The 24242-nt window shown below is 40.6% G+C and overlaps 1 protein-coding gene and 1 long non-coding RNA gene across 15 annotated transcripts in view; one reads left to right on the top strand and one right to left on the bottom strand.

The window, feature by feature from the left end:
• The window catches only part of LOC128928486 (uncharacterized), a 44152-nt gene extending 36559 nt beyond the window's left edge, over positions 1–7593 (top strand). The window contains exon 4 of the long non-coding RNA XR_008473554.2: positions 6596–7593. This is a non-coding gene — a long non-coding RNA (uncharacterized LOC128928486). The remainder of the gene's footprint in view (positions 1–6595) is intronic.
• Positions 1–24242, bottom strand: part of MKLN1 (muskelin 1) — a 414912-nt gene that overhangs the window by 364508 nt on the left and 26162 nt on the right. For 7 of the 14 annotated variants that reach the window (XM_009003056.5, XM_078343745.1, XM_078343736.1 and 4 more), the window contains exon 2: positions 13188–13309. In XM_009003056.5, the coding sequence (XP_009001304.1) occupies positions 13188–13204 (17 nt within the window). In that variant the 5' untranslated portion in view covers positions 13205–13309. Of the gene's footprint in view, positions 1–10049; positions 10118–13187; positions 13310–15575; positions 15606–16976; positions 17125–24242 lie in introns of all 14 variants that reach the window. The other 7 variants (XM_035255087.3, XM_078343739.1, XM_078343738.1 and 4 more) reach the window with 3 other exon arrangements.

Genomic DNA, 24242 nt, shown 5'->3' on the forward strand with positions numbered 1-24242 from the left:
AGGTACATGTAAAATAATGTTTACAAAGTAGTTAATTTCCTAAACTACGTTTAGAAAATAAAGTTTCACATATAATGAGTTCTGTGAAGGTAAGGTTACAAGGTAAAAAACCCAGGAATTTCAAAGATAGCTGCCAAAATTACCAAAAAGATATGAAATTTTATATCTTAATACATTCACGATATATGTATGTTTACACCTAAAGGATTTATAATTCAATGTGTTAATTATAAGGAATACATTAAGTTTGACAAGGCCTTTCTAATCTTTGTGGATAGCTTCCTGTCAATGCCATTTCATAGAGGGATAAACTATTTTCTCCTTAGTTTTAAATGCAGAATTGCTTGGTGATGATATAGCTCCCTCCATATACACATACAATTGTATGAGTAGGGCTGGGTGCAGGGGCTCATGCCCGTAATCCCAGCACTTTGGGAGGCCAAGGTGGGCGGATCACAGGAGTTTGAGACCATCCTGGCCAACATGGTGAAACCCTGTCTCTACTAAAAACACAAAACTTAGCCACAGGTGGTGGCGTATGCCTATAATCTCAGCTACTTGGGAGGCTGAGGCAGGAGAATTGCTTGAAGCCTGGAGGTGGAGGTTGCAGTGAGCAGAGATCACACCGTTGCACTCCAGCCTGGGCGATAGATAAAGCAAGACTCCCTCTCAAAAAAAAATTATCTAAGTAAAGGAGCACTTTGCAGGATTTTCTTGAGATATAAAGAGCAAATAAGTAGGACTTTTAAGGAGCCAAATATGCAGTTATTAATTTATAATATAAATATGAAAATGTTACATCAGTGTAGTTTTTCCATATGGTGTTTTAAATTTTTTAACATTTCTCTATAAGAAAATCAAAGAGAAAAACAAAAAAGGCACAGTTCTACCTGACATAGATTGGCAGAACTATGTCAGTGTAAATGTCTAAAATGTCTATAACTATTAATGCAGTGAATCAGTCACCCTCTCCCCCACTGCCACTTAGCATGTAACCTGGTATAACCTTTCTAGAGGTGATCTGACAATACTAATCAAGGGTTTAAATATGTTCCTACCCTCTAGTCGGGTTATTCTACTTATAGAAAATTGTCTGAAGGAAATAATAAGTATACAATTGCTTTGCCACACTATTATATATGAGCATAAAGAACTGGAAATATCTAAATGACCAGAAATAGAAGAATAGCTAAATAATAGATGCTACACATATATGAAATTTGTGTATATATGAATACATATTTATGATATATATGCATGTATATCATATATTATGATCTGTCTCAGCCAGACCCTAATATAGATAACAAGGGTACTCATTCCTTCTGGTTTAGTCATTGTTACTAGGTTTTTCAGTGAACAGAGGACCTAACCTAGGAGATATGTCTATACATGTACATATACATCCTAAGTTTCTATCAACTCCCCATTCAAATTCAGGACCATAGGATTTCTACCTAACCTTCTCCATGTTACATCTATATTCTCTTCCTCTCATGCTGAGAATCTTGCTTCTCAAGGACAGCAGGTATGATAAGATTAGAATATCCCATAATTAGGCCGGGTGAGGTGGCTCATGCCTGTAATCCCAGCACTTTGGGAGGCCAAGGCAGGTGGATCACCTGAGGTTAGGAGTTCGAGACCAGCCCGGGCAAAGTCAAATGTACAAAACAAAGTGAATTCAAAAAAATCTAGTTTCTATCCCTATCCCCTGCACTTTCTTCCCTCTCTTTTTTATAGGTAACTGTTATTAATATTTTGTGATGTTAATCCTTCCATTCTTTGTTTTCTAATATAAGCAAATGTATTTACATGTATGTGTATGCATGCATATATGTGTGTATGTGTATATAAATATACATATATATCCATTCTGATATACACAGTAGCATTGTAGACTCAAATTTCTCCCTCCATTTTTCACTTGTAATATATCCTAGAGACTAATCCATAATAAGTATATTTAAAGATCCTCCTTCCATCTGGGCACAGTGGCTCCCGCCTGTAATCCCAGCCCTTTGGGAGGCCAAGGCTTGTGGATCATGAGGTTGGGAGTTCAAGACCAGCCTGGCCAGCGTGGTGAGACTCCATCTCTGCTAAAAATACAAAAATTAGCAAGGCATGGTGACACGCACCTGCAATCCCCACTACTCAGGAAGCTAAGGCAGGAGAATTGCTTGAACCTGAGAGGTGGAGGTTGCAATAAGCCAAGATCGTCCCATTGCACTCCAGCCTAAGCAGAGTGAGACTCTGTCTCAATAAAAAAAAAAATCCTACTTCCATCTTATAGCTACCCAGACTCCACTGTGTGTAGGTATCATAGTTTATTCAACCAGTCCTCTATTAATAGACATTGGGGTTATTTCTAGTCTTTTGCTATTATAAATAGTTTCTGTCCTATGGTTTTATATTATATTTATATATATTCACATCTTAAATATCAGTAATTTTAGTAATTTTTACTATGTGGAAATATGGTACAAGGTGAACCTATGCCATCTTGTACCACACAGCAGGAGAGCTATCAAAAACTACTAGGATCATGTCAAAAGATGTCAGGAACCAATGTGAAGATGCTATCACAGACCAACGAGGATAACTTGAGCATTAATAAGAATAGTAAATAATATGTACCGAAGCACATTAAATACATTTCAATGAATGAGTTCAAATTATAATTAGAATAGAGAAAACAAACGTTATTTAAAAATAAGACAAAGCAAACACCATTGGCACCTGCCAGAAAGTCAACTTAAGGAATAATAGGATTAAAATATTACCATTTTTAGCTGGGCATGGTGGCCCACGCCTGTAATCCTCACACATGGGGAGGCCAATGCAGGTGGATCTCAAGGTCAGGAGATGGAGACCATCTTGGCTAACACAGTGAAACCCTATCTCTACTAAAAATACAAAGATTAGCTAGGCATGGTGGCATGCACCTGTAGTCCCAGCTACTCAGGAGGCTGAGGCAGAAGAATTGCTTGAACTGGGGAGATGGAGATTGCAGTGAGCTGAGGTCATGCCACTGCACTCCAGCCTGGGCGACAGAGTGAGGCTCCATCTCAAAAAAACAAAAAACCATTTTTACAATCCTTAATGAACTAATAATGAATCTAGGTCACATCACAAAAGCAGAAATTTTCAGATATAATGTACTGCCTGATGACAAAATATTCCACTCCCTATGAAGCAGTCTTGCCAAAAATAAATGTATACATATTTTATATAAATAAATATTTATATTTATATAAATAACATTTATTTATCTATTATATAAATATTTATATAAAATATGTATGTATTTATATATACATATTTAATATAAATATTTATATAAAATATGTATGTATTTATATATACATATTTAATATAAATATAAATTTTATTTATATTTTATATAAATAAATATTTATAAAAAATACGTATATATTTTAATGTGCTTCTGTATATATTATTACAATCCTTAATGAACTAATAATAGATCTAGGTAACATCACAAGAGATTTTTAGATATTGTGTACCTTTGTCTTATTTTTAAATAACTTTTGTTTTCTCTATTCTAATTATAATTTGACTATTCACTGAGGTGTATTTAATGTGCTTCTGTACATATTATTTATTATTCTTATTAATGCTCAAGTTATCCTCGTTGGTCTGTGATAGCATCTTCAAATTGGTTCCTGACATCTTTTTACACGACCCTAGTAGTTTTTGATAGCTCTCCTGCTGTGTGGTACAAGATGGCATAGGCTCACCTTGTATATTTCCACATAGTAAAAATTACTAAAATTACTTATATTTAAGATGTGAATATATATATTTTTCTGCAATCAGAAAAATCCAGACTGTGGGACGTTCTACAGGACAAACAGCTTGTTTTTTGCAACAAATAAGTTACAAGGAAAAAAATGAGATTAAAAGAGATTTAAGAGATTTAAGTTAAACAAGATTTAAGAGACATATGAACTGACTTCAGTGCATGAAGCTTATTTGGATCCTCCTTCAAACAAGCAAGCTATAAAAGTAAGTTATAGGATTTGTGAGACAAAACTTCAAACACTGAATATTTCATACTATTAAAAAATAGTATTAGTTAATTTAGATGTGATAATGGTTGTTTTTTTACAAGTCCTTATCTGTTAAATATTCATGCTGAAATGTATATATTTTAGACAGGGTCTCAGTCTGTCACCCAGGCTGGAGTGCAGTGGCACAATTGTAGCTCACTGCAGCCTTGAACTCCTGGGTTCAAATGATCCTCCCACCTTATCCTCCCCAGTAGCTGGGATTACGGGCACTCACCACACGCATGGCTAATTTTTAAATTCTTTGTAGAGTCAAAGCCTTGCTATATAGGCCAGGCTGGGCTCAAACTAATGGCCTCAAGTGATCCTTCTGCCCAGGGCCTCCCAAAGTGTTGGAATTACAGGAATGAGTCAAAATTTATGGGGCCAGGTGTGGTGGTGGGCAGATCACAAGGTCAAGAGATCGAGATCATCCTGGCCAACAATGGTGAAACCCCATCTTTACTAAAAATACAAAAATTATCTGGGCATGGTGGCACGCACCTGCAGTCCCAACTACTCAGGAAGCTAAGGCAGGAGAATCGCTTGGACTGGGGAGGCAGAGGTTGCAGTGAGCCGAGATCATGCCATTGCACTCCGGTCTGAGTGACAGAGTGAGACTCTGTCTCAAATGAAGAAAAAAATTTATGGATGAAATAATGTAATATCTGGAATTTGCTTCAAAATAAAGTAAGATGGGGAGAGGAAGAGGATATTGATGGGTTAGACATGGGTTGATAGGTAGATGGGATCCTTTATGCTTTCTGCCTACTTTTCCTTATGTTTAATTTTTCTATAATAAACCATTAATATGCATTAATATATAATGAATATTCTGGTATGTGTATCTGTGTGCATGTGTGTGTTTGTGTCTGTGTATAAATTAAAAACAAAATTTTAATGATGATCTCTTTGGGTGACAGATTATGGGTGACTTGCCGATTTTTATTTTCTTCTTTTTACTCTGTATTCTATTTTTTTATGCTACACATGTATTTTTTATAATTAGGGAAAAGTTATTTAAAAAGACAAATATTTTCACTGTTTAACAATGCTATTTTTGCAATTCAACTATAATTCACTTCCGACACAGTGAATAAAATAACTTTGTCCAGTATTATTTAAATAAATGGGCAAGGCTAATTATTTAATATTCAATTACATTTAGTTTTGATTGAGTACAGATCATAGTTTATGAAAACATAGCTCTAAAGTAAAGCTACAGAGGTTTGGAAATTCTGTTATTTGGTGTAATAGATAAATAATCTTAAATTTATAGCTTAGGAGTAAACAGTTAATTTTTTTCTCCTTCTTACATAACACAAAAACAACAGATCTAAGTTTGGCACAAACTTTCTCCTCCAAAGTCACCTTTGCGCTGAAATCCAGCACCTCAGGTTTTAGTCAAGTAATTTGCAGATGGGAAAAGGTTTCTTAGCAGAATTTTCTTGTAGTTTTACTACGGTGTTTGTTTCCAACAACTTGGCAGAGTCTTGTTTTCACAGCTAAGTGAGTCAGAGGGAAGACTTCTCCTTCGCATTTTCTGATATGCAGAGAGGACAGGCAGTTACCAAATCAAATCACTCTTTTTGTATCACTGAAATAAATGTAAGTCCGTGACAGCAGATGCAATTAAACAGAAAGATAGTTAGCGGATATTTTTAGTATATTACTAGTTAATGCAAGGTACTGCATGGTTTCTCATTCAGTTATAAAAAGGTTATTCCTTTAAGGTCAATAAACATTTTTTGAATCCCCAACTTACAAAAACAAGTCTATTTTATAATTATATCACCATCGGAATGTTCTGGTGTCAGATAATTGTCCCTTCTTCATTTATTTTGAAATAGACATTTTATCTACCTAATCTTCCTTCTTCTACTGGTTTACATATCATTTTCTCCTAAATAAACCCTTGTCAGCTCCTGTTATGAAATCTGTCTGAATAGATTATCATGGAAGTACTTCTTTTGTTCTGAATGTGGACTTTAAAGCAAAATCATAGGTAGATTTAGCTAAATTTGAAAGTGAAACTGATTTAACAAATGGCTACAGGCAGACGATTTTGATTTGGGTCCATCTCTCCATTTGAGTTTCTGTGGATTATTATATACTTCACATAAATTCAATCTACACTTGCAACTATGTTCTAAGATTTTTGCTAAGTATTTTCATATATAATCCCAAGTATTTAGTACAATGACTTTGTGAAATAGCGATTTTTTGTTTGTTTGTCTGTTTGTTTTGAGAAAGTCTTCATCTGTCACCCAGGTTGGAATGTAGTGGTGCCATCATAACTCACTGCAGTCTCGACCTCCTGGGCTCAAGTGATCCTTCCACTTCAGCCTCCTGAGTGGCTGGGACTACAGGTGCATACCGCCATGCCTAGCTAATTTTCGTATTTTTTGTAATTTTGTATTTTTTGCCATGTTGTCCAGGCATGAGATCCTTATTTTAGAGAGAGATTAAGTTGCTTGCTCAAGGTCATACGGTCATTGAATTATTCCAAATTTTGTTGTCTCTTTTAGGTTATGAACAATAGTGATTGAGAGCATCTGCAGCAGTCCTTGGTGCCTAGTACTGAGCCTTGTACTAGAAAGGATGACACATCAGTTCAAAGGATGACAACCATCTATCTGGTTGCAAAAACAGGGTACTTCACCTTCCCTACACCCCAAAGGGTGTACGACAGGTATACAAGGCGACTCTTGGAGCAAAGATAGGGCCAGCCGAGGTGGAGCAGGTTCTCTCTCAGGCAGAAACCAACTAAAAGGAGAAGGGAGAGGGAAGTCTGTTTTTCACAGCAGCACAGCAGTGCTAGCCTTCTGCCTTGATCTTTTAACAAACTTAGGAAGATTCCGACATCTTTAAGCCTGGGAAGATACAGTGTTTTCATTTGATGACCAGCAAACTAAAGGTCAACCTGAGAAAGTTGATTCTTGACATATTTCCAACAAGGGTCACTTGTTTCATCCCAACGGACTCCAAGTTAAGAATTAGAAACCTCAACTGTAGTAAATTACATGTTTGAAAAACTGAGAGTTTTAATTACATGCACATCCCAAATGCCAGCAGGGCCCACTCTATTCATGTTCTCATAGCTTTATGAAAAACTGTTTGTTTGGAATGTGGTTTTTAAAAGTAATTTACCTTCAGGTTTAGTTGAAGAATGGAATGTGTGAGAAAATAATTTTTCAACTTCTCTTGACTCAGCGATGAAAAGGAAAATATGTTTATATGAATATGGCTACTTGTTGATCTAAGACATTTGAAATTTCACATGCTAAATGCTAAATCCAATTATAAATTTCAAACATAATTTCTAAGACATACCCTTGTTCTAATACTACAGAACCAACTCGCTGGGCATCAACTGGGCATCAAATTAACTACTCCTGTAAGGTTACACTAGAGTTACTAGTGGGAACATTTCATTTGGGGAGGCATAAAGACAGGTTACATGACACTTTGTAAGTGGACTTGAACTAAAGGATATTAGAAATAAATAGAAACAACAAAAATAAAACATGACTAAACCAACTCTCCTGCCACCATCAAAACAAATGTTTCCAAGGAACTGAAGCCAAGAAAATAGAAATCCAAAAACACAAAGGCCAAGGTAATGAGTTGAATCTACTAAATCTCTATAAATGACAACACAAAACACGAAAAACCCAGCAATACCAAAACCCCACCTACACTGAAGAACACCAGAGAACATGGACATTTTCTGCCCCACTGCCTGCCACAGAAATCCGAGCCTGCAGCTGATTTTAAAATGACCAAATCTCCAAAACTCCTGAGAGATGGCTGTTTTAAAGACACAATATCTTTGATCCTATAGGTCATGTCCACATTAACATAAGTAGTAATTATTAAATAAGAAGGAATCTCCTTCATTCATTTTAAAAAGCAATTCTTTTTCATTTAGATTTGCCACAGAGCCAGACCAACTTAATTGTTAAGGCACAGTAATATTAGACTTAAGTATTTTTCTTCTTCTTCATCTTTTTTTTTTTTTTTTTTGAGACTGGGTCTCACTCTGTCACCCAAGCTGGAATGTAGTGGCACAATCATGGCTCACTGCAGCCTTGACCTCCTGGGCTCAAGTGATTCTCCCACTTCAGCCTACGAAGTAGAGACTACAGCTGTGCACTATCACACCTGGCTAATTTAAAAGTTTTTAAAAAAGGAGTCTCACTATGTTGCCCAAGCTGCTCTCAAACCCATGGACTCAAGTGATCCTCCCACCTTGGCCTCCCAAAGTATTGGGAGTACAGGCATGAGTCATCATGTCCCGCCCTGAACTGTTTTTCAATCCAATTTTTCTTATGGAGAGAAAGCTGGACAATTTAAACAATTATGTGTTTTATTTCTCCATTTCTGCATTCCATTCTTGCTAATATACAGGTGTTGAATTTTACGTGTTTCATTCTTAATGTTTATGCCTTGTCTTCTTCTTTTTTAGAAAACTTTAAACCATTCAAAAGGCTGCAGGTAAATGTTAGTGGCTAGTTCCTATGAATAACAAGTCTAGTCCATACAGCCCAGTATGTCGACCTGGACAACAGGCCAAATTCTGCAGATGTGGTGGTTCATATGTGTAATCTCAGATCTTTGAGAAGTGGAGGTGGGAGGATCACTTGAGCCCAAGAGTTCCAGGTTACAGTGAGCCATGATCATGCCTCTGCACTCTAGCCTGGGCAACAGAACGAGATTCTGCCTCAAAAACAAAAGAAAAATTCTGGCTGCCCTGAAAACACCCTGAATGCCTAAAGCATAGTAAATCTAAAGCTTGTACCATAATGCTTGTCAATGGTTAAGTTCATGTGCATTTCAGACTTCACCATCACCCTCCCACCATACCATGATACCACCATACCACTGATGCAAGAACTACACAGTCTCTTTGTATCCGTGTGACCGTTTCTTCTCATTTGGATACAGTATCTGCTAACAAGGAAGGTCACTTGAAAGAGAACTGAACTTGGAATCAGGGTCCAAGTATGTGAGTTCCAGCTCTTTGGGGAACTAGATGAGGCAATTTAGTGCAGTGGATCAACATCTGCCTGCTAAACTCAGACTGTATAGGTGCAAATCCTGGTTTTCCACTTTCTAGCTATGTGACTGTAGGCAAGTTTCTTTTTGAGACGGAGTCTTGCTCTATCACCCAGGCTGCAGTGCAGTGGGGTCATCTTGGCTCACTGCAACCTCTGCCTCCTGGGTTCAAGCGATTCTCCTGTGTAGGCAAGTTTCTTAAATCTTGTAACTTGGTTTTCTTATTTGTAAAATGGTGATGATATCAATAACTACCTTACAGAGTTTTTGTGAGGATTAAGTGTCTGAAAAATGGTTAAGAACAGAGTCGCAGATATTCTAAGCACTCAATCAATATGGGCAATTATTATTACCAGCTGTATGACCTTGGGGATCTCATTTAAGCTCTCTGAGATGCTATTTCATCTTCTGCACAAGTCATGATCTCACATGATCTTTATGAAGACTGAATAAACTCAAGTAACATATATATGAAGCTATTTTTAAAACATAAACAATGGCTGGGGGTTGGTGGCTCATGCCTGTGATCCCAGCACTTTGGGAGGTCAAGGTGGGTGGCTCACCTGAGGTCAGGAGTTCGAGACCAGCCTGATATGGTGAAACTCTGACTCTACTAAAAATACAAAAAAAATTAGTTGGGTGTGGTGGCAGGTGCCTATAATTCCAGCTACTTGGGAGGAGAATCACTTGAACCTGGGAGGCAGAGGTTGCTGAGATCATGCCACTGCATTCCAGACTGGGCAACAAAGAGAGGCCCTCTCTCAAAATAATAATAATAAGTAAATAAAACATAATCAAGTATCAGACGACTCCTTCAACCAAGTAGAATTAATTCCTTTCTGCTCTTTGTTTCCATAATACTTAAAAAAACATACATGCACCTGCGATAGCACTTGTCACAAGGTATTGTAAGGATTTGCTCACCTGTTCTTCTCCCCCACTGACAGCACATCCTCCAATTCACCTCTGCATCCTTAACACATTGGACATACCTGGCACAGGACCAATGCTCAATAAATATTTGTTTAAATGAATATCACTGAAGCAATTGCACAGGAATTCTCAAGGCCTTTGCCGGGAATGACTGATTATCACTTTTGCCAAGGGTCCTTGGTAGACCACCCAGAAATGTGCTTTTCTTCAGGCACAATGTATTGAGATTCTGTCATTTCAGATGCTGCCAATGTTGTATTTGTTACATTTGTTCTTTCTTTCACTTAAATAATTAGTGAGCACCTTCTGTGTGCCGGGTCCTATGCTGGGCTCCATATAGTATACCCAAGTGGCAAATGACCAGACTAATCACAGTTCCTGCATATTAGATATAAAGGGAACCTGTGTACTATAGAATCATCCACTCTTTGAGATAAGATACTCCTCTGTTTAATTATTTCATTAGAGTGATAGAATCTCAAGGTGGGAAAGAATGGCTCTTTTGAGCCATTATACTTTACTTTTATTTCTATTCACTTACTTTAGAGACAAGGTCCTGCTCTGATGCCCAAGCTGGAGTGCGGTGGCATGATCATGGCTCACTGCAGTCTTGAACTCCTGGGTTCTAGTGATTCTCCTGCCTCAGCCTCCCCAGTAGCTGGGACTACAGGCGCACACCACCACGCGCCACTTAGGGACCTTATAGAATAATGATTAAGGTTTGGGATCTGACTGCCTGGATTTAAATCCTAGATCGGCTTTGTGCCAAGGTGTAAAACCTTGAGCAAACTGCTCAATCCCACTAAGCCTCACTTTGCTCATCTGGAAAATGAGCTAGTGGGATGTGGTAGAGATGACAACCACGTTAATCACTGACTATGGTGCTTGCCAAACAGTAAGCAGTCACTATGTTTTGCTATTATAAACAATCTGTTCTCACATCCTCACTCCACGGATTGAACTTCTATCACAAGTGCACCCAGTGAATAAGGCATGACTGCCCCACTTCCAGGTACCAGGGTCAGGGAATGAACTACCTCCACTGGCTGCTAGGCAAATCTAACAGTTGACCAATGTTAATGGGTTGAAATATACTTACATACTGCCATTTGGGATTACCCAGAAGAAATCAAATCTCTCCTCTGCTGGATAGTCCCACAAACTTTGAAAGGTAGCTACATATGCTAGTTATCACCATCTCCCTTACACACCTACATACAACCTTGGATCTTTTCGTTATTTCTGAATAACTCTGTGCACCAGATTTCTTATTATACTTTTTACTTTCCTCATTTTTACTTTGTTTATCAATGTCTCTGAATGTCTGCAGCTCAGAATTTATAAAACAGAACAAATGTGGTCTGATCACCAGTGAGTACTAGAGAACTAGCTCCCCTCTTGAGCACTACATTTCTATAAGTACAACAAAAGATTGATTTTTTTTAAAAGCTACATCCCACTGTGTCGACTCATCACCTTCTTACCATCAACAGGAGACTGTAAACCTTCCTGCCATGTGTAGCTCAGTACATCATCTCGCCCCCACTCAGTACTTTTACAATTCAATTTGGGGATCTTTGAGTACTTTATATTGGTATCCATTAAATGCTATATTGTTAGATATGATTCATTATTACATTTTGTCAGGATTGGGGGCGGGGAGAGAATCCGATTGTATCCTCCGACTCATTTGTTATTCTTTTTAATGTGTGTCATCTGTAAATTTGTTCAGCATACCATCAATGTTATTGTCTTAGTCATCGATAAAAGTGTTCAGGGAAAAACCAGACTTTCATTAGATCCCTAGAGACCCAAATGTGCATCAGCCTCTTTGAAGAAAAAAAGAAAACAAGGGCCGGGTGTGGTGGCTCATGCTTGTAACCCCAGCACTTTGGGAGGCTGAGGAAGGAGGACTGCTTGAGGCCAGGAGTTCAAGACCAGCCTGGGTAATGTAGCAAAACTTCATCTCTATTTTAAAAAGTATAAAAATTAAAAAGAAAAACTTGCAAAAGACATCATTCATTCAATCAAAAAATATTTACTGAGTTACTACTCCAAGTGCTGAGCATCTAGTGCTGAACAAAATAATTGCCTGCCCTCATGATGCTTACATTCTAGAAGGGGAGGTAGACAATAAACAATTAAGTGTTTTGGAAAGCAAAAGCAGTTATGAGGCTAGAAAAATTTGACAGTGGGGATGGAGTGGGGTTGTTGATAGGCAATGTGGCTAAAGCAGTTGTTTCTGGAGTATGGCTGAACTACTCACGTCTTGCATTATTCACCTGGCCCAGAGTGGGCAGCAAGTCTTTCTGATTCTCAAAATCCACTTTTCTTTTTCTTTTTTATTTTTTTGAGATAAGGTCTTGCTCTGTTGCCTCTACTAGCGTGCAGTGTTGTGATCATGGCTCACTGCAGCCTCAAACTCCTGAGCTCAAGTGACCCTCCTGCCTTAGCCTCCCAAGTAGCTGGGACTACAGGCACATGCTACCTATAAACACTGGGATTACAGTCATGAGCTACTGTGTCCAGCTGAAAATTCACTTTTGTGTATGCACTTTTAGAAAAAAATCAATAGAACAATGATGAAGAATTTTTTTTTTTTTTTGAGATGAAGTCTTACACTGTTGCCTGGGCTGGAGTGCAGTGGTGTGATCTCGGCTTATTGCAACCTCTGCCTCCTTGGTTCAAGCGATTTTCCTGCCTCAGCCACCCGAGTAGCTGGGATTACAGGTGCCTGCCACACGCCCAGCTAATTTTTTGTATTTTTAGTAAAGACAGGATTTCGCCTTGTTGGCCAGGCTGGTCTCAAACTGCTGACCTCATGATTCGCCTGCCTCAGCCTTCCAGAGTGCTGGGATTACAGGCATGAGCCACCGCACCCAGCCAAAGAATTTAAATACCTATGAAACAGAGGAGAAAATGTAAAAGGATGGAAGTCTTCAGAAGACTTCACAACATTTCTTTGTACACGTAGCATATTCAAACATTGTGAAACAACTAGACTAGTCAGGAGTCCAGTCACATCTTCTGATGAAGACTCCAGAGAGAAGAATTGAAAAAGCATTACTGTACTGGTACAGTACATTGTTGACAAGTAAAGAGAGAAAGAACTACAACGTCAACACTTACCGAATTCCAATCCCCATGTTTTCAAGTATGGAGCCGGTTATGAATCCAGTAGTTTATGGAGTCAGGAGGATGGAATGTTTGGATGACCCCAGAACATGGTTTGAAAGTCCGGATATGGAACTCTGGAAAAGAAGCCCACAGGACAGATGTGAAGTCTGCCTCTATTAATTATCCTCTGCTTATAATGTTTTATTCTTTATTTTAATGTGGAGTCTCACTCCATGGCCCAGGCTGGAGTGCAGTGGCGTGATCTCGCCTCACTGCAACCTCTGCCTCCCAGGTTCAATGGATTCTCATGCCTCAGCCTCCTGAGGAGCTGGGATTACAGGCATGCACCACCACACCTGGATTGTTTTTTGTATTTTTTTTTTCAGTAGAGATGGGGTTTCACCACATTAGCCAGGCTCGTCTTGAACTTCTGACCTCGAGTGATCCACCCACCTTGACCTCCCAAAGTTCTGGGATTACAGGCATGGGCCACTGTGCCCAGCCCCTCTGCTTACAATTCTAATATTGGTAAGTTCTTCTAAGTTTTTAAAATCTTTTTTTTTTTAAAGATGGGGTCTCACTATGTTGCCCAGGCTGGCCTCAGTCTCCCAGGCTCAAGCAATCTCCTGCTTCAGCTTCCCAAGTAGCTAGGACTACAGGTGTGCACCATCATGCCCAGCAATATTTTAAATCTTTCAAGAAATCCCTTTAATGTTTGAAGGACTGGACCATTCTTTGTTAAGTAAAATACTAATTGCTTTCTCTGACTGGAAATTTTATTTATTACTATTATTATTTTGAGACAGGGTCTCACTCTGTTGCCTGGGCTGGAGTGCAATGGTGCTCACTGCAGCCTCAACCTCATGGGCTCAAGTGATCCTCCCATCTCAGCCTCCTGATTAGTTGGTACTGTAGGTGCACATCACCTCACCTGGCTGATTTATTATTATTATTTTAATTTTAATTTTTTTTTTTTGAGACAGAGTCTCGCTTTGTTACCTAGGCTGGAATGCTGTGGCACGATCTTGGTTCACTGCAACCTCTGCCTCCCAGGATCAAGCAATACTCCTGCCTCAGCCTCTTGTGTAGCTGGGATTACAGGAGCACATCACCACATCAGGCTAAATTTTTTCATATTTTTAGTTTAGCCATTTTGGCCAGGCTGGTCTCAAACTCCTGATCTCAGGTGAACTCCCACCTCAGCTTCCCAAAATGCTGGGATTATAGGCTTGAGTCATCACACCCTGCCTTTTTTGCTTGTTTGTTTTTGTATAGCGAGTCTTACCATGTTGCCCAGGCTGATCTCAAACTCCCGGGCTGCAGCAACCCTGCTGCCCCAGCCTCCCAAAGTGGTGGGATTACAGTTGTGAGGCACCGCACCCAGCCAGAAATTTATTTTATATTTTCACAGTGATACTTTTGACATTCATATTCGTTCATTCCTTGAGAATCTATTTTTGTACACAATACTTTGTTGGTGTTAAGAATACAAAGGTGAACAGAAAAAATAAGGTCCTGGTAAGCATTTACAGGGACCCCACAGGAGATATGCGCATAGAAGACACAGGAAAGTCAGCTGTGATAAAGGAGCGTGTTATGAAGACATAAGTACTGAGAGCCCTGGGGAGATCACCTAATCCAGATTTCGGGAAACTTGGAAGTTAGTAGCTTGTACACAGAGACTTACAAGGTATGGAGGAGTTAATCAAATAAAGAGGTAGGGAGGTCTTTTTCAGGGGGAGGGTACAACATACACACATTTTGGAAAGAACAATGCATGATTACGCATGCAGAGTATCTGAGTACTCAAAGTAGTTTCTAGGGTCTTAGCCAAAGTGGTCAGAGATGAGGCTAAGCAGCACTAAATTATGGAGAAATGTACAAGTCACACTCTCAAGGAGGTAGAAACTACTGAAAGTCAAGATGGATTACATGTTGGAGTTTTGAAGAAAATCCAGAGTGGAGATCAGGTTCTTGATGTGGACAGCTGGGTGGATAGTGATATCACTCAATAAGGCAGCAAAAATAAGAATTCGAAATGGAGGATATTTAGGGGAGAAGGTGCTGAGTTCAGCCTTGGATGTGTTTGTTTTGTGATGACTGGGGAACATTCAGAGCAACAGCAAGCAGTTTGATCTAGAAATCTGAGGACACACATTTAGGAGTCATTGTACACGATAGACAGCAAGAGACTTCACAGCGATGAATGACATGCCCTGGGAGAGTGTGTCGGAGCATAGAGAAAGAGAGAAGCCAGAATAGCAGCAAGGCTTAAATAAAGGATGGTATGTTAGTTCATTTTGTGTTGCTTAAAAGGAATGCCTGACTGGCTAATTTCTAAAGAAAAGAGGTTTATTTGGCTCACAGTTCTGCAGGCTGTACAAGAAACATGGCACTCACATCTGCTTCTGGCGAGGTCTCAGGAAGCTTCTGCTCGTGGTAGAAGGTGAACGGACCAGGCGTGTCACATGGCCAGAGAGAGAGAGCAAGAGTGAAAAGAGGAAGTGCCGCTCTTTTAAACATCAGTGTTCACATGAACTAATAGAGCGAGAACTCACTCATTACAGCAAGAAAGACACCAAGCCATTCATGAGGGATCCAGCCCCATGATCCAAACACCTCCCACTGGGACCCACCTCCCATGCTGGGGATGAAATTTCAACATCAGTTTTGGAGGACACAAATATCCAGGCTATATGAGATGAGCAGAGAAATGACCCCTGAAAAAAAGAGTGAGAAGGTATAGCCAAAGAGGTTGGGAAAAAGAATGGTGAGGTATCCAGAGAATAAGGTAAAAGCAGATTTCAAGAAGTAGGCTGTGATCCACAAAGGCAAGTGCTATCAAGAGATCAAGCAAGAAAAAGACTAAGAAGCACCTACAGGTGAGTACCATGGAGATACCTGACTGGTTTGGCAGGGAGTAGGGTCCGTGCAGGCAGCAGTCAGGTCACAGTGAGTGGAGGAGTACATGGAACCCATGGACGCAGACATCTGTTTCAAGAAGTTTGCCTTAAAAGTGGAAGACATGGCTGGGCACAGTGGCTCAGGCCTGTAATCCCAGCACTTTCAGAGGCCAAGGCAGGAAAATCACGAGGTTAAGAGATTCAGACCATCCTGGCCAACATGGTGAAACCCCGTCTCTACTAAAAATACAAAAAAAGTAGCTGGTGTGGTGGTGCAAGCCTGTAATCCCAGCTACTGGGAGGCTAAGGCAAGAGAATTACTTGAACTTGGGAGGCAGAGGTTGCAGTGAGCCAAGATCGCGCCACTGCACTTCAGCCTGGTGACAGAGCGAGACTCTGTCTCAAAAAAAAAAAAAAAAAAAAAAGCGGGGGGTAAAGACATAATCCCTAAATGTTCTTTCCAAGGGTAAGGAAAGCGGTCTGCCATTAGACTCACCTCAGAGGATCTCTAGGTCCCTCACCACCTGTGCGTCAGCTCAGTTGACCTCATGCCAGCGCTCTTGGAGCACGTGGCCTGTGTGTTGAGCAGTACCCCAAAAACCAGTTGTGGTCTTGGTCGAAACTGCAGAGCAAACCAGATCAGCCTCTTGTGTTTTCCGCCTAACGTTTCTTCTGCCCCGCCCTGTCCCTAGGCCTCTGAGGTCCACACAGACTTCCCAGTCTGTGGCCCACTGCAAGGCATGAATGTGCACCCGAACTCTGAGCAGTCCACTAACGACATGACCTACAAAGGGACGAATCTGTTCTGACACAATTGTCACGCTGTCACTATCTCTCACTTCTTGTCATGGCCCATGTATTGGGACCAGTCAGAGGGAGAAGAGAGGAGTGTAGTCACCTTGAAGTCTGGAAAACAGCTGGCTCTGCAGCTGGCCAGGCAGCTATCCAAGCAGGGGGCCTCTCTAGGAGCAAAATCCAGAAGCCAAAATAAATGGGTCAGGTGGAGAGCAGATGACCATAACTGCAAGCGAAGCTGAAGGTCGCCCCTAGGAAGCAAAGGTGAGTCAAGGCCTAATGGATGGACACCAGAAGGGGTTTGGATGAGAGGGGAGGGACGGGGGAGTCCAGGAGCAGGGACCAGAAATGGGTTAGAGCTATCAGACTGTTGAGATTCCCTCAGCAGAGCTGGCAAAACACTAAGGAAAGTTATAAGATTATCGTTTCAAACCTTTTGGAAGGCCAAAGGTTTTCATAAACTTGTGATCATGGAACAGGCTGAAGTCAGCCAGTTACCTTAGAGCATTAGGTCATCGGGTGAAGATTAGGAATCATAGAAGCTTCCCCAGTTAAGTCTGTTTACCCCACATTCCTTTGTCTCTACTCTACTTGTTTACTTACGTAAATGTTGTGTCCCGATGGTCCTCTCAGAGGGAGGTGGAAGGGGGATTACCTGTTAATGGCGTTTGTTCTGGGCCCCCAGAACCGAAACCTTTCATCATTCATAAAACCACACTTTTTATTTTTGAGACGGAGTTTTTGCTCTTGTTGCCCAAGCTGGAGTGCAATGGTGTGATCTCAGCTCACTGCAACCTCCGCCTCCTGGGTTCAAGTGATTCTCCTGCCTCAGCCTCCTGAGCAGCTGGGACTACAGGTGTGCACAACCACGCCCATCTAATTTTTGTATTTTTAGTAGGGACGGGGTTTCACCATGTTGACCAGGATGGTCTCGATCTGTTGACCTCATGGTCTACCTGCCTCGGCCTCCCGAAGTGCTGGGATTACAGGCTTGACATAAAATCACTCTTTTAACGATGTTAATTATGCACAAGTGTGTTGACTTAGAACCTCTATCATTAAATCTATACTGAATAAATGCAAGGAAGAACAGCTAATAAGGGGTCAGGTAGCTGCAATTGCCCTCTGAGAGCGGCTGACAACCTTCCTAGCCCACTCATTCACTGTACTCTGTGTATTGAGTGTATTTATTCATCTGTCGCGGAGTCAGGGTTTGCAGGACAGACCCCCACAGGTAGCAATCAATGTCTCAGGTGGTGACCCCAACGTGATCAATGCCACATCAGACCACACAGAGGCCACAAACATTGATGGTCTATAGATGGGTCCATCACCAGCAGCTCGCTCTCACCCTGAATCCTCCCAGGGTACTGTTTCCATTCTCAGGCCTTCACATGAAGTTTCTGATATTCACAATTTCCCAGATCTTATTTCCACAACACCCCTTCTCTCCCATCCTCTCCCTGTATTCCAAGATAGGAAAACCCTGGGCCTGGTCGGGGGTATTAATGAAGTGCACACAGGCCTTAGTGGAAACTGACCTGAAATACTGCAGGAACAGGGCCCCCATCCTAAGAAGCAGGAGTGGAAGTGAAGGCCTGGTACAGTTAATTTGGGCCCTAACCCAGTAAGAAAGCTAGCTGCATGACTTGATTTGTGGAAACATTATTTCTAAGTTGTAATCATTCCAGATTCCGTAGGTTTTCCAAAACGCATGCCATGACTGAACCGAAAGGCTTAACTGTCTTCAGTTTGTGATTACAGGACAGAGAAGAGATAAAGAACACTGGTAAATATCACCTATACATACACTATTTTTGCCTGTGCACAGAGAGGCCAGGCTGCACAAACTGAGTTTTCAGCTGGAGAAGTTTTCTTTTCATTTCACTCGTCACTTACCCGCTGAATATTGCTTAAAGCAGAGTTTTCATCTAATTCTCATTTAACGAGCTTGAAAAGGCAAAACTAAATAATAATACCTCATTTGTGTGTAATGCTTGTCTTTCAAAGAAGACATCATAACCCATTTTAGACTATCTAATTTACAGTAACACTTTTACAATGTAAATACTAGTAAGGGCTAGTATCATTTTACAAATTAAGCAAGAAAGAGACCAAGTCACCTGGAAATGAAATGACTGGCTCAGTGTGACTTCCACTTCAGATGTGTTACAACTGGTTTATTTTTAAATTTTCTTATGAAAAATTTTAAAACCATGACTAATGAAATGATGCTTCAAATAAATATATTTATTAAGGTGTACCTAGTTCTCCAATTTTAAAAGAAAAAATATTTTGCTTAAAAGAAATAACAAGGACAAATATGTTCATGTGTTCCAGCCAGGCATAGTGGCTCACACCTTAATCCCAGCACTTTGGGAGGCCGAGGCGGGCAGATCACCTGAGGTCAGGAGTTCAAGACCAGCCTGGCAAACATGGTGAAATCCCATCTCCACTAAAAATAAACAATTAACCGGACATGGTGGCGGATGCCTGTAATCCCAGCTACTTGGGAGGCTGAGGCAGGAGAATTGTGTGAACCCAGGAGGCGGAGGTTGCAATGAGCCGAGATCACGCCACTGCACATCAGCCTGGGCAACAGAGCAAGATTCCATCTCAAAAAAAAAAAACGTTCATGTGTTCCACAGATCACATCTTTCTCACAAATCTAGAATTAAACAAATCAATTCCTACTACCCAAGTCTAATGTTCATCAGCATGGTTTCATAATGTGCCACACGCAGCACAAGTCACTGGATAGATATGCATTACGTTGCAATAATCTTGTCTCGAGTGGATGTGGAAAGAACCATTATATGCACAAATTCTGCATATATGTAAAGTCATTGACAGTCTTTCTTTTTTAGCTTCGATTTGGCGGGTAACATTTTTCTGATCTTTTTATGTATTCATTCATTCATCCACACTCTCCAGCCTTCATCCAACTATTCAACAAACACGATTATGTGCTCAAAATGTACAGGCACTATTCTAGATGCACAGGATAGAAATAGGAATAAGGGCCAAGTGTGGTGGCTCACACTTGTAGTATCTGCATTTTGGAAGGCTGAGGTGAGTTCAAGACCACCTGGGGGACACAGGGAGACCCCTAAAAATATATATAAATATTTTTTGAAATTAGCTGGGTGTGGTGGCATGCAAAAAATAAAACAAGGCAGGAACCCAGAATTAAAGTCACAGGATTCAGGACACTCACAGTCCAATGGGAACCCCAGAAGAGAAAACCTTGTAGTTCACTGTGGTAGGTGTGGCGTTTGAACTACATGCAAGCGTGGTTTTGGGCTCTGTCTCTGTGTGAATGGGTGAGGAAGGGCTCCTGTAGAAGGTCCTCCCAGCAAGAAGAAGAGAATTTGGGTGTTCCAGGGAACCACGTGGGCAAAAACATGAACAAATAAGAGCAGATGATGCATTTGGAGAACTGCAGGGCAGTTCAGGATGGGGGTTGTTCAGTTGCTTTATGGCTGCTTCTGTTTCACAATCTGGGCCCTGGACATCCCCAAAAATGCTTCTATGAAGGGACATGTATTGTCCTCAGTCATGTAAGTAAAAACACATTCTAAGTGCCTTTTGAAGCTTTGACCATTTGAGGAAAATGACACTGGGAACAGCACAAAATCAAAGTTTGGGTCTGGTCTAGCCAGGTTTGTCTTCTTCATACTTCATCACTGTTGTACTCCAGCGGGGAGCAGGTATGAGCAGCCTGTTTATCAAATCTAGGCGACCACTTGGTCCATCTCCACTACTATTTCAATATAGCATTTTTATAGAGAAATGCTTTGAAGTACAGCATCAAATACAGTCTGTTGGATGGATCAGGTTTTCCCTATTCACCTCTTCCTGACCACTTAGGCTTGGTGCTGCTCAGGCCGCAAAAAAGGGCAGGAGTCAGCCTGAAAGGCTTATTATCAGGAACCCCACGGACCTGCAAGACGTGTTTGAAAATAATCTCTCAAAATTCTGCACCCAAGTCCCTGGAGGGACAGTTCTTCCCTGAGACCCCCCTCTGAGAAGTCTTGCATAAAGGCCTTTATGAAGTGGGGCCAGGAGGAGATAAAATTGCAAGCACAAAAGAACTCATAAACAACCCTCCCTAGACCACCCTACTGCCTGAGTAATCCCAGCTGAATTCCCTTGTCACTCCCGAAAAGCTTTGCGCCCTGAAATCACAGCATTGTTTCTACTCGGGAGTTTTTCAGACTCAGAATAACTCATTTATCTATTTTGGTTCATGATCAATCATGGAATTCCCTTGAAGACATTATTTCTTCATTTAGCCAACCTTTACCCATTCAACAAGCATCTACTTCCTCATTTCTGCCGATCTTTTGAAGCCAATCCAATCAGCCTTTTGCCCCTATTACTCCACTAAAAACACACCGATGAAGCTTGCGATAACCGCTATGACGTCAAATCCAATGGTCAATTCACAGTCTTCATCTTATTCCTCCTCTCAGCAGCCTCTTGGCACAACGTTCACCCACTTCTAATAAAACACTTTCTACTCTTGGCTTCCATCACACCTCACTAGGTTTCCTCCTATCTCATTGTTCCCTCCCAGTCTCTTTGGCTGGGTCCTTCCCGATGTCTGAATATTGGCAGTGCCATTGGGCTTGACCCTCTGCAATTGTCAATCCAGCCCACTGCCTTAAATGCCATATCTCTCACCCTGATGCATCCCTAAACTCCTGACTTGGAAGTGGAAGAGGGGCCAGGTGCAGTGGCTCATGCCTGTAATCCAGCACTTCAGGAGGACAAGGAGGGCAGATCACCTGAGGTCGGGAGTTCAAGACCAGCCTGGCCAATATGGGAAAACCCTGTCTTTACTAAAAGTACAAAAATTAGCCAGGCATGGTGGCAGGAACCTGTAATCTCAGCTACTAGGAGGGCTGAGGGGGTAGAATTTCTTGAACCTGGGAGACAGAGGTTGCAATGAGCTGAGATCACTCCACTGTACTCCAGCCTGGGCAACAGAGCAAGACGCCATCTCAAAAAAAAGAAAAAATGGAAGTGTATTCTTTTCCTAGAAGCACTAAAGGAGGAGGTAAGTTGGCGAGGAGAGAAGAGTGGCTTTTTTGTAAGAAAAATAGGATGAAAAAAGGCACAAAGGTGTGGAGAAGGAAAACTGTGTCCCAAGAAAAGAGAGAAGTCTGATGTGGGCTGAAAATCAATGCTAAGGTAAGTTGTGGCTATATTGCAAAGAACCTTCATCACAGCTAAGGAATCTGGACTTGATACTGAAGACAGTAAGTAACTACCAGCATTTCTTAAAGAGTGGGAAGATTTGTTCATTCATATTTTTAAAAATTAAAATAAAAACTTGATGGCAGGATGAAGCCTGAGCCAGGAAATCTAATTAGAAGACTACTGTAATAGTCTAAAGAAGGGATTAAGGTCTGAGTCACCATAGCAGCAGTGGGCCGAAGGGTCGTCGCAAGTCCAAGTGGGATTTAGAAGAAGCACTGAGGTTGCTTATCAGTTTCAGAAGATTTTGGGTTGAGACAACAGGGTCTTCTAAATATACAATTATGTTGTCTGCAAACAGAGACAATTTGACTTCCTTCTTTCCTATTTGAATACGCTTTATTTCTTTTTCTTGCCTGATTGCTCTGGCTAGAACTTCCAGTACCATATTGAATAGGAGTGGTGAGAGAGGGCATCCTTGTCTAGTGCCAGATTTCAAAGGGAATGCTTCCAGTTTTTGCCCATTCGGTATGATATTGGCTGTGGGTTTGTTGTAAATAGCTTCTATTATTTTGAGATACGTTCCATCAATACCTAGTTTATTGAGGGTTTTTAGCATAAAGACTGTTGAATTTTGTCAGAGGCTTTCTCTGCATCTATTGAGATAATCATGTGGTTTTTGTCTTTGGTTCTGTTTATGAGGTGAATTACATTTATAGACCTGCGTATGTTGAACCAGCCTTGCATCCCCGGGATGAAGCCTACTTGATCATGATGGATAAGCTTTCTGATGTGCTGTTGCAATCGGTTTCCCAGTATTTTATTGAAGATTTTTGCATGTATTTTCATCATGGATATTGGCCTGAAGTTTTCTTTTCTTGCTGAGTCTCTGCCAGGTTTTGGTATCAGGATGATATTGGTCTCATAAAATAAATTGGGGAGGATTCCTTCATTGTGGATTGTTTGGAATAGTTTCAGAAGGAGTGGTACTAGCTTCTCTTTGTATGTCTGGTAGAATTCAGCTGTGAACCCATCTGGACCTGGGCTTTATTTTGTTAGTAAGCTATTAATTGCTGCCTCAACTTCAGCCCTTGTTGCTGGTCTACTCAGGGTTTCAACTTCTTCCTGGTTTAGGCTTGGGAGGATGTAAGTGTCCAGGGATTTATCCATTTCTTCCAAGTTTACTGGTTTATGTGCATAGAGCTGTTTGTAGTAATCTCTGATGGTGGTTTGTATTTCTGTGGAATCTGTGGTGATATCCTCTTTATTGTTTTTTATTGAATCTATTTGATTATTCTTTCTCTACTTTTTTTATTAATCTGGCTAGTGGTCTATTTTGTTGATCTTTTCAAAAAACCAGTTCCTGGATTTATTGATTTTTTTGAAGGGTTTTTGTGTCTCTATCTCCTTCAGTTCTGCTCTGATCTTAGTTATTTCTTGTCTTTTGCTAGCTTTTGAGATTTTTTAATCTTGCTCCTCTAGCTCTTTCAATTTTGACAATAGGGTGTAATCAATATGCAAAAATCAGAAGCATTCCTATACACCAATAACAGAGTTAAAGTGAGCCAAATCAAGAATGAACTGCCATTCACAATTGCTACAAAGAGAATAAAATACCTAGGAATACAACTAACAAAGGATGTAAAGGACCTCTTTAAGGAGAACTACAAACCACTGTTCAACAAAATAAGAGAGGACACAAACAGATGGAAAAACGTTCCATGATCATGGTTAGGAAGAATCAATATCATGAAAATGGCCATACTGCCCAAAGTAATTTATAGATTCAACACTATCCCCATCAAGCTACCAATGACCTTCTTCACAGAACTGGGAAAAAACACTTTAAACTTCTTATGGAACCAAAAGAGAGCCTGTATAGCCAAGTCAACTCTAAGCAAAAAGAACAAAGCTGGAGGCATCACACTACCAGACTTCAAACTATACTACAAAGCTACAGTAATCAAAACAGCATGGTACTGGTATTGAAACAGAGATATAGACCGATGGAACAGAACAGAGGCTTTGGAGGCAACTCCACACATTTACAACCATCTGATCTTTGACAAACCTGACAAAAACAGCAATGGGGAAACGATTCCCTGTTTAATAAATGGTGTTGGGAAAATTGGCTAGCCACGTGCAGAAAGGAGAAACTGGACCTCTT

Source organism: Callithrix jacchus, chromosome 11 (assembly GCF_049354715.1).
Source record: "Callithrix jacchus isolate 240 chromosome 11, calJac240_pri, whole genome shotgun sequence".
Classification (NCBI taxonomy): domain Eukaryota; kingdom Metazoa; phylum Chordata; class Mammalia; order Primates; family Cebidae; genus Callithrix; species Callithrix jacchus.